At 43.0% G+C, this 11296-nt stretch overlaps 1 protein-coding gene across 1 annotated transcript; it reads right to left on the reverse strand.

The window, feature by feature from the left end:
* Positions 1 to 2337: 2337 nt before the first annotated feature.
* Positions 2338 to 10523, reverse strand: nlk1 (nemo-like kinase, type 1). The gene is made up of 11 exons (XM_026325318.1): positions 9252 to 10523; positions 8364 to 8493; positions 8217 to 8272; positions 7682 to 7788; positions 7453 to 7538; positions 6543 to 6752; positions 6269 to 6370; positions 5832 to 5918; positions 4846 to 5044; positions 4123 to 4216; positions 2338 to 3388 (listed from the first exon to the last, which is right to left on the reverse strand). The coding sequence occupies exons 1-11, from the start codon at positions 9557 to 9559 to the stop codon at positions 3340 to 3342; spliced, it is 1428 nt and encodes a 475-aa protein (XP_026181103.1). The 5' UTR covers positions 9560 to 10523; the 3' UTR covers positions 2338 to 3339.
* Positions 10524 to 11296: the final 773 nt, after the last annotated feature.

Consider the following 11296-nt stretch of genomic DNA (forward strand, 5'->3'; position numbering starts at 1 on the left):
TTCACAAACTAAAAATCTGATGTTATTTAGAGGACGCATGTTTCACAAAAAAGTTCATTTGAAGTAGCGTTTGTTTCAACTGTCCCAAAACTAAATGTTCCTTCTTCAAACGAGCAGGAAATAAACCTTTCAGTGCAGACAGTGTGCAGAATTCACGTCCATGTTTTTGTGTTTTTTCAGGAACAATTAACAAAATATTCTCCCGACTCTGGGCTCTAAAAAACCTAATTAGATCACAACAAACAAAAACAAAGCCGCTAATAAAAATCACTTCCTAAGATGAATTAAATAAAAATTACCACAAAATGTATGTTTTCGTCATCGTCGACAAACTCAACCATTGCACAGAATTCAAACCCAAATGCTCTCCATGAGATAATAAATATACACATGCAGATATACAAGTCAGTCTCAGTGTTGCTCACAGAGACTCGCTGTTTCTGTAGCAGAGGAGCTGAGGTTTAAATCAGGAAACTGTCGGGGACCAATGAGGATGCTCTGGGGCCCGGCGGCTCAGGAGCCCAACCACTGGAGCTTCAGAGATCCATCCATCCGTTGTCTACCACCCAGAGAAAAGCCACGTAGACACAGGGAGAACATGCAAACTCCACACAGAAAGGACCCAGGTTCGAACAGGATTCAAACCTGCGGCCTTCTTGCAGTGAGGCTAGAGCGCTAACCACTGAGCCGCCATACAAATTCAGAAATACATTTAAAAAAAAAAAAAAAAAATCATGTAGCTGTGAGAACAGCTCCTCTACCTTTCAAATATGTGACCCAGGAACAAAAGCAAGAGCTAAACATTCCCTCGGTGTGTCTCATTGGGCTTCAACAAAATCGACCAGAAGTGGATGAAACGCAAACAAGAGTGAAGTCAGAGGTATAATTTAGCATGTGATGAGTATTAGACTGTTGCGGCCATCGCTCTGGTTTCTGTAGAGCATCCGGCACCCTTGGCACTAGTGACCCTTTATGTAAAGTTCCTGAGATCCTAAAAAAAGGTTCCTGCAGTCAAAAGGGGACAAACGTCTCAGGGCTATGAGGAACCTCGAAGGGCCCCTCAAGCAAAGTCAGACGATTTCATGTTTTACAGATTTGCACACTTTACTTTACTCCTCACCATTCAAAATATTAAACTAATTTCTTTTTTCACGTTTAGATGATTTCTTTCTTTTCATTCGGTCAGTTTGGGTTTATTTCTGTGAACATCAAACTTTTAGAGACTGAACTTCCTGCAGGTATTGATGTGGTTGGTGAAGGTGATCTCAGAAAAACAATGAACAACAATGTGGAAAATTGTACATCATCTGTGACGTCAGTGCTTGAGTTTGGATTAGATGTTTGACGTAAATCATCACCATGATGCTTTTCTTTTCTTGTTTCATTTGGGTTTTTGCTACAGACTATTTGTTTCACTGTGACATTATTTATTGCTGGAAATGCACTGCACTTTTTTGTGACTTTGAATGATGAGTGTTTTTTTTGTTTTTGGACCAAACTGACTTAAGACAGTCTCAAAATAATTTGTTGACTTTTCAATTCACAGGAAGCTTCGTTTCTCTGCAGGTCTGTTTTCATGGAACTAAACCAAACTGCAGGAAACAGACTGTAGAATGATTTTTAAAAAAAAATGTCATCAGAGACATTTACATAAATTGAAGCTAAAGGGCTAAACATGCAAATCCCAGATTTTATGGTCATCGTTGACCCCAGGCTTCACCTCGTCGCCTGTGGCCTCACTGCGCCTGTTTGGTGGATGAGTTGTCAAAGGTTTAAATGTCACTTTGTGGTCACGGGGCAAAAATCTCCTCGGATACACGCCACACCACACCAAGTGAGAGCCAACACACTCCATCATCCTGATCACCCAAACCAGGATCAATACTGATGCGTCCTTACGTGGCTTTGTAAAATTCATAGTCTACAACGGGACACCTGAGCCTTAAACTGAACAGGAACTAAAACATCAAACCAAAGAAAGGAAACACACGAACAAACAACAACAAAAAAAAAAAAAAAAAAAACAGCAGCATTTCACCGACAACATCCTTCTCTCAAAACCACACACTGATTCGGAGCAGCGAGAGGCGTGAGAGATGAGGAACGAGCATGAGGTAAAAGAAGTCACTGAATCCGGAGGAATGAAGTTAAAAGGTTGTGACAGGAGGGTTTCTGTTTACATATCAACATTTCCCACATGCACTCAGGGTCTTTCAGCTTGTTTTGTTTTCTCTTTCTTCTTTGGGGTTTGAGGTAACTGAGACCACCGTGGAGGCATGGGGCAGGGTTGGTTAACATATATATATATATATTTTAAAAAAAAAAAAAACCAAAAAAAAAAAAACCAAAAGAATAAATTAAAAAGGGAAAAACATCGCCTCCTCCATTTTAGACGATTATAACACTGAAAGTCACAATTTCCTGTGACAACTGTCAAAATAAAATAAAGTCTGGTCTGTTGACGACAGACTCTGGGGAATGAATTCCTGTTTCATACAGCTTTTGAACCTAATTCAACTCTAATTCCCACATTTCTCTCCCACCCAGTGACAAATCGTAGTCAAACACTAACTGTGTATGGAGCAACACCTGGGAAATGTGGTTATAACCTGCTACATCTGTTAAATTGCATTATTGCCGCGGCATCGATGCAAAAGACACCACATGACAGAAAACACAGTGAGCGATGTATTTGAATGCAGTTCAAAAAAGGAAAACCGTGGCGATGTTTGGCGGTTAATGGTGTTTTTTCTGATGGTTGAGAGCTCGTGACATACTGATCCGTTTTTTGCGGCCGTGTAGCAAGTGTCCGAAAATCCTGTCGTCAAGGCAGCACGCTCCGAGTGTTCTGCTCCCCCAGCTCGCTTTTCAGATGTAACCGTATTGCACAGGACTGGAATGACTTCAAACATCAACTAAGCATCAATTCTACCAAAAAATTAAAAACATTATTCCTTAACTTCTCTACTAACAGAGGTGGTAAATCCAATCAAGTACCAAGTTCGGTTATTTCCTCGTTCTGACTCACAATAAGCTCTTCAGCAGCATTTTTTTTTTTTTTTAAATTCAGCACCAAAAACACCTTGAGCATCAGCTGTTGGGTCATTCAAAAGAATTCACTGGGAGTCTCCATATGCAGGAAACTTTGTATAATTGTGGGGAAAAATATTGAGGATTTTCATAAGGTGGGTTGGCCGTTTTTTTTTTTTTCCCACCCGTTGTGGCTGGAGGTGAAAAGAAAAGGAAGGAGACCCAATATCTTCGGTATTTTCAGATGCCACGGCCAATGAAATCCTTTCTGAAACTGCTGTTGCTCCCCGAGCTACAGAGGAGGTTCGTTCATCTCTCCTCCTTCCTGGACACCTTGGAGGAGTGCCATGCAGTCGACCTGAGGAGACAAAAGTTCTTTTCAGGAAAGGTAGCATTAACATTGCTAGCTAATTTCAGCAAGGAAATGATAAAAATACATATTGTTTCCACTATCCAGCAGTAGTGGACTTACGAAGTATGTGAACTATTTTACCGGATATCCATAAATATAGAGGAGTGCTGGTCTGGTCGAGTACTGTGATTTCCATTTCATATTTATTATTTTAAAAATGGTTTCAATGCTGCAAATGACCAATTAATACCTTGGTCTGTTTGCCTCTATTCTGCTGTAGCCATCACTGCATTGAATCCATCACATGCCTTACTGCTCTATTCATTTTTTTGTTTTATCTGATCTGATCTTTTACTGATGGTTTGCATTTTTGTCTGAGACATGAACCCAACAGCTTGAATGAGAGCACCATGCCTGCACAGGTTTAACTGTAACCCTGGTGGTGCAACAATAACAGCAACGCTCTTATGACGGTCAAATCAAAACAGCTCAGTTACGATAAGCTCCTTCCACTCTGGCTCAAAGAGAAGCTTCTCCATGACTCTCCAAGAAAAGTAAAACGTCCTTGTCTCCAATGGACCCTGTTGCTGTCCTCCAGGCAACACCCCCTAAATCCACATGACCTGAATCTGATTTAAAAGCCTCCAACACAACTATCAAAAGATCAGACTGGAGTTAGTTAGATACTAAATTTACTTACTAAAAACAGACAACTGTTACTTCCTTATACTGCAGCTCACCTGATGAAGGTCTTGAAGGCAGCACTCTGAGGGTTGATGCACAGCGGCACCCGTTTTCCCTGCTGGTGCTCCGTAATGAAGCGGTGGATTAACTCTGAGGGTGGGACAGAAAAGAAAAAAAAATAGTCACAGATGACAAATGTTCAGCTACTTTTTCTTTTTCATCATTCTGGTACTTTTGTTTTGCTTAAAAATGTTTTAAAATGTGTCCGGAAGTTTTCCAAGTTTTGCATGGTGTGCTGAAAATATTTGTTTTGAGTATTAAAAGTGTTAAAAACCAAAGAGGCCCGTGATTTTACTTGTTTGATTAAACCACTCCATTGACTTGATTTGTGATGTTGCGTTCAGCTCTGGTCATAGTTTATAACTTATAATTTATTCTACACTGATGTTTCCTTGAATATAATATTGTATAAAATGCAAAAAAGGTGCTAAACTGTAAAGACATTACCCAGTTAAAAAGCTGGGGACAAATGTTTTTTTTTTTTTCTTGGCCAAATTAAGAACACCAGAGTTATATTTTAAGGCTACACGTGAAAACAGTGAATAATCATTATAAAAAAAAAAAAAAGCCTACAACACTTACAGTGAGAGTTATTCTGCTGAGTGTCAAAAATAAATGTAATAAACAAGTGTAGGTTGCAGTACCATGACAACAAAACGTTTACATGGGTTAAAATTATCTTAAATAAAAAAAAAAAACAAAAAAACAACTTGTCATACCCTTTCCCTGCCACACAGACAGCAGACTGTTCTCGTAGCTGTGGCTGAACGGCCGCTCAGCTACCGGCTCAAAGTCCCGGGTGTACACCCGCCCGCTAGGAACGGAGTAGCAGCACTGGCACATGCAGGTGTGGTAACGCAGGCGGCCTTCGTCCAAGTACGGGTGGGAGAGGGCGTCACTGCCAGAAATCCTTTTAGCCTGGAGAAGAAAAACACTGAGTGGCTGGAAAGACTTGCGGGCATGTGCACTGATCCAGAAACAGGAAAGGGGCCATTGGTTTCACTTTTCATTTATTGATCCGGTTATGACTTTAAGGCTAAATGAAGCTTCATGTTTATTTGACACAACTGATGAGACAGGGTTGTGTCTGTACCAAAGCCATTAAAAGCACATCAGTGAGTCATACAGTTGCACTGGGCGACATGTTGCTTCATCACTGTGAACGAATGGTTTACGCTGACTCAATCACTCAGACACTATTTCCTCCTAATCGTTAAAAACACTGAAAATTACTGAACCTTCTTTAATCAAACTATATTTTGAGCTGTTTCTGAAGATTTACAACTTCAGGAGAAACCAATGGGCTAGAAGCTGAGAGCACAGTTACAAAAAAATACCAGACTTTTTCTGTGTGGTCAAACGATATAGAGGTAATTTACACCTGGCTGGTATCAGATGTGGAGGTGGCACATCTCATCTGGAAATTTTTATAGCATTCACACTGTAAAGTGCTCTGACTGCATTCACACCTACATTAACACTAGCTTTTCCTGATATAGATCCATTTACAGATCACACATTAATGCAGCTGGAGAGAGCAGCTGAAAAAAAAAAAAAATAGTATTATATATTTATAGGATGTCCCATGTTGTGTGTTTGTCTAAAAATGGTTTTACTTTTATCAGCTGGTGGCTTTCACCTAAACAGAGATCAACAAGAACACAAACATAATATCAACCAAAGAACAAAGCCAAATTGGTGTTACCGGATCAAAGACTAGCATCCGACAGAGCAGGTGCACCGCCTCGTGTGTGGCTCCATCTGACAGCATGTAGAGCACCGACAGTGACGGCTGAGGATGAGAAAAAAACAGATTCCTTATATGTCTTTCTAAAGAACAAAACATGAGCACCTCAGTATCTTACACAAGATGAACCAGATTATTGGTCAGTATTCAACAACAACATATCTCATATCGCTTCACCACTGACATGCCAGGTCTGAAGTGAGAACGTAACAAAATGTAACAATTACTGTGATGCATTAATTATTTTGTGATGGTTAGTCCAAAATCAACACACCAATTAACACCACAAACATGTTGTTTCTACAGAGTCTCTTCTGTAGGAGGTTTTGGTAAAATGTTCAAGAACAGACAGTGTGGTGGTGCGTTCAGTGTGAGCAGACCACACAGTCACGTACCGGTTTGTGCGGCCCCCTCAGAATGTGGGCTCTGGCTCCTTCACAGGCCGATGCCAGGGCTGACAGAGGAGGAGTTCCCAGCAGGTCTGTGATCAGGTCGAGCTGGAGCAGAGAACATAGAGGATAGTTTTAAAAAAATATATATGTATAAAAATTACACTGGATGTGACCAGTGATGTTACGTGTGATGACAATAGATAACTTTAAACTGACAGTGAAGATACTTTTCTTTATTTATTGAGTTATGATCAGGTTCGCCGTCACCTGGTCTCACCTGCTGAATCGGGCTTTGGGCCTGAAAGAGGATACGTCGGCCCAGCAGCTCTGCGAAGATACAGCCCACTGACCAGACGTCAATGGCTGAGCCATAGTGCCGGCAGCCCATCAGCACCTCCGGCGCTCTGTAGTACTGAGTCACCACCTCCTGGGTCATGTGACGCGATGGGTCAGGCTCCTCCACACGTGCCAAGCCAAAATCACAAATCTAACCAGAGACAAAAATAATATTCAAGACTTTGTCATGCCCACTGATGAGCTGTTTTAATACACATTCAGGAAAAAAAAACAAAACATGGGTTTAGTGTTTTCACATTTGGCCCAAAGAACTGAATCAATAACCAGCTGTGTTTGTTCAGTCATTTGGAGAAAGGGAAGCTTTACTGCAAGACTGGCGTGTGAAACTCCTCCTCAGCCATGAGATTACACTCCTTTCACATCACATTTGGGAAATTCAGTTTTTGGAAACTATAGATGCTACTCATGTTTTAAAGCAGCTACTTTAGTGTAACACAAAAACTCACTAAAAGCACTAACAGACTGTCAGCAGATAATCTGTGTTGTCTTCAGTCTCCTCAGGTCTGTCCCTGCCTGTCGGGGACAGAAGTTAACACTGGCTGCAGATATCATGATTCAGTCCAGCCCAGTTAAGAAACACAAGCAGCAGGAGCAGATTATGAGGACGTAATAGAGATAAAACGCCTTGTTTTACATGCATAAAGATTACAGCTTCAGAAGTGGGCCAGCTCTTTCATTATTCCTGTTTAACTGTGAGAAAATTTTGATTCTCAAAAAAAAATTGCATGTTTCAAACACCACCCAGCACTGGGTTTTACTTATCTGTGCTCCATTTGTTGTTGTCAAACTTGGATGTGTTTTCAAAAAGCAGAGACAGGTCTGAGGATTACCTTGAGCAGGCAGTTGCTGTTGACCAGCAGGTTTCCTGGTTTGATGTCCCTGTGCAGGATCCCAGCAGAGTGCAGGTACTTTAACCCTGAGCAGGAGAACAACAATCACATCTCATCACATTGTCTAAAGTCACAAATGTATTATGTACAACGATGAGACAAGACAAGTGGACCATCACAACGGAGTATTACACATATTTGCAACACTAAACCGAAGCTTGCTGCTCACCTCTGAGGATCTGATAGAGGAAGACCTTGATGTGGTCAGTGGTGAGAGGCTGAGGAGACACGATCACTTTGTGGAGGTCGCTCTGCATCAGCTCTGTTATCACGTAGCTGCGGGGTGGTTTGCTGTCAAGGAAAGACAGAGCTCACACACAGACTGACCTCCGCCCACATTAGCACAATCCATCTCTGAGCGCAGGCCTCGTTTTTAAGTTGCCCAACAGGACATGTTTTAAAAAATATATACACGGATTAAATATTCACGGGTGGCCAGCCTGACATTGGCAGTGATGAGCTGGATTTAGACCAGTGACAAGCAGCTAAATTAGGTGAATAAAAAAAGGACATATGGGACAACTAATGAAAAGAAACTGGGACAGAAGGTGTGATGAAGTCAATGTATGTTACAACTGAGGAGGTATGCTCCAACTGACAGCAAATACTGTACATTATAAAGTGAAAATGTTAAAGTAAGGTCGTGAACCGAGGCACGACATGGACTTCTGATTGGCCATGTTTTCATATGAAAAAAAAGATACATTTCCTCAAAGCAGTCAATCTGTGGAGGCTGCAGAATGTCCAGAGCTGACAAAACCTGCAGACAGAAAAAAAAAAAAGACATTTATTCAGTGGTCCCTTTTTATCATCTCATAACTGACTATATTTTCCCTTTGTCCAGTCATTACGTTGTCATGTTTGAAGAAGCACAGCATCCTCAACTCTCTGAAGACCCTTTTACAGGAGACCAGGTTCTGGAAGACGTTAGGCATCTTCTTCAGCGCCACTTTTCGACCGTCACGGGGATCAGTAACTGACCTGCAAGAAATAGACATTCAGAGATTGTTTGGACACTGAAAAGATTTTCCTGGGAGAGCTCAGGTGAGTTTGGTGACACAGATTAGCAGACTGGGTCATTTAATTATGCAAATACACCAAGAGCTCTCCTGCTGTGTGACATTCAACTGTAGCAAAGCAGCAGTGATTCATCAATTGGTTGCCCAGTGGAAAATAAAATAGAAAATACATTTTTAGATGATGATTAATCATTTGAGGCATCTTTAAGCATAAATGTCAAACATTGGTTTGTACTGAAGCAACTTTGTGATATTTTACACTTTAATCACAGAAAATGGCATGTTTGCTATTACTGCTATTCAAGTTATGCTGTAAAACATCCTTGACTATTGGAAGTGCAGACACAAGGGCCATGAAAGTTATAAAACTGATCTCACACAAGCTGTGAATGTAGTTTATTTCAATATTCACTGGCTGGTAACCTTTAGGTTTCTGGTGAACCCAAACCCTGACCTTGATGCTGGCCGCCTGATGAAAGTGCAGACAATCCCTGAACGTGCATCAATGTTTTCTTTAGCAGCTGAGTGGTAAAGCTGCTTCATTTGAAAAGGATGTGCTCTTTTCAGACAAAATACAGTAAACACAGTGTTTACTCTGATGGATGACCTGTTTCAAGCCTATGGAAATGAAAGCCACCACTGCCTAGAAGATGGATGAACAAGGTATGCATTACTGTTATTTAAAACGTGCACACCACTGGTTTAGTGGTGGTTTCTCACCAGACAACACCAAATGCGCCATAGCCGATGGGGCGGTCCGGCTCCATCTCTGCAGGGCTCGGCACCTCGCTGGCCGGGTTGCTGTAGGGCTGAGGTACCGCTGCTCCGCCGCCGGTGCTTCCTCCGAGAGCTGTGGGGTGACGCGGGGTCCCGGCCGGGGCAGTGGGTCCTGCCAGGCACGGTGTGGCGCTCAGGCCCGTGGAGGGGGCTCCGCAGGAAGAGTTGACACAGAAATACTTGTGGCCCAGCTCAGAGCCCGGAAACAAGTCTCCACAAACAGTCTGCCGGCCTGCGCCGTGAAATGCCATCCTCCAACCACCAAACCCCGAAACGACCCACTTTGTCTGAGCGACGCCAAGCTGCTGTTTCCCGGCTACGTGCGGAGGAAACGCAGCTCCCCAGTGAACATGTCCCTCAGTTTCCTCTGTGCGCACAGGGACCGACCATGATATGCAGCGCTGCCGATGTAAACAAGCGAGATACTGTTACCGACGCTCGGGTGTTGAGAGCTAGTCAAGGTGTAGAAACACACACATTAGGTCTGAAGCATGATGGAAAAGCCTAAAGATGAGTCCGTGCCCATGGATGAGCTGCCGAGCAGCCCAGAGATCCGCACTTTACCCAGCGGGCTGAGCCACCTTTGTCTGCGGAGACCTCAACCACCTGCCCGACCAACTCAGCTAACAGCACCCGGCTGGCTGACGACGCTCCGCCACTCAGAAAGAGGAGAAAATGAAAACGGAACCCTCGACGGCCCCGGACTCTCACTGCATTAACGCTGCTGATAAATAAATAAAACCCCTCGCTAGCTGTCGTGCTAACCAGCTGTTCCAGCTAACAGGCTGACCCAACAATGTCCATGACCCACATAACTGCCATCGGCCCGGACAGCGACCTACATGTTCAGAAATAAAGATAAACGGGTGCAGTCAACAAACAAACCGAGTCTGGGGAAACGGATGATGACATGACTCGATAACAGATGTCAAAACGAAGAAAGTCCGAGTTATATTCTCCGGCTCCGGGGCTAGCCGGATCGTTAGCTACCAGCTAGCTGCTGCTAGCCTCCGACTGCCCGCTAGCTGGTCATCGTGTCGTGAACTCCGCAGCAGAAGCGTCTGATAAAGACGGTTTCTTGTGTTTTCTGGACGAAGTGTCATCCAGCAGGTCCCTCGGATTCACTTTAAGTCAGTTGGGTTTCTGGTCGCTTCCCCAGCGAAGGCGGCAGCTAGCTGACTAGCCTGCCCGGTAGGAGGAGCTGCTAAACGCGGGTGGGGGAGGGTGGACGGTGTAAACAATGCTAACGCTAACTAGCTCCAGCCCCCCCACAGAAAAATATGCAGCACCCATGGGAGAAGCATCCCTTAGGGTCCCAGTATAAAAAATCTGACCCCTCACGATATTGCTGAGAAGTTGTGTTTTATCAAATTGCTTCTATTTTGTGTCTTCGTGAGAAATATAAACCTTTTCCAATACCAAAATGAAAAATGAATAAAATGTCATCTGTCTGACTTTACTAGTAAACTGGCAAATACTAACATTTAGAAAGCAGGTACCGGTGAATTTTACTATTTTAACTAAAGAAACATTCACATGGTTCATTCTGGCCAACTAACTTTCTATCATTTCACTAATCATTGTCGATACAACGATGGGGGGTTTGTATTTTGGTTTGTGTCTGGTGAAATAATCATTGCCATACCAATAAGAGCCTCAAATCATATTTCGCCCTGGGCCTCCCTAGAAGAATAATCTCACCATGCTGGCAGCACAACACAGGCACCACAGCTGAAACTAATAGTTTATTAATCAGAAAAATGTGACTATTTCCCTATCCCAGCTCTCTTTGGGTGAAAGGCAGGGGTCCACCCTGGACAGGTCCCCAGTCCATCACAGGACCACATAGAGACAAACAACCTCACACACTCACACTCACTCCTATGGGCAATTTAGAGTCACCAATCAACCTGACATACATGTTTTTGGACTGTGGGAGGAAACCAGAGTACCTGGAGAAAACCCACACAAGCACTGGGAGAACATGC

Source organism: Mastacembelus armatus, chromosome 8 (assembly GCF_900324485.2).
Source record: "Mastacembelus armatus chromosome 8, fMasArm1.2, whole genome shotgun sequence".
In the NCBI taxonomy this organism is placed as follows: Eukaryota; Metazoa; Chordata; class Actinopteri; order Synbranchiformes; family Mastacembelidae; genus Mastacembelus; species Mastacembelus armatus.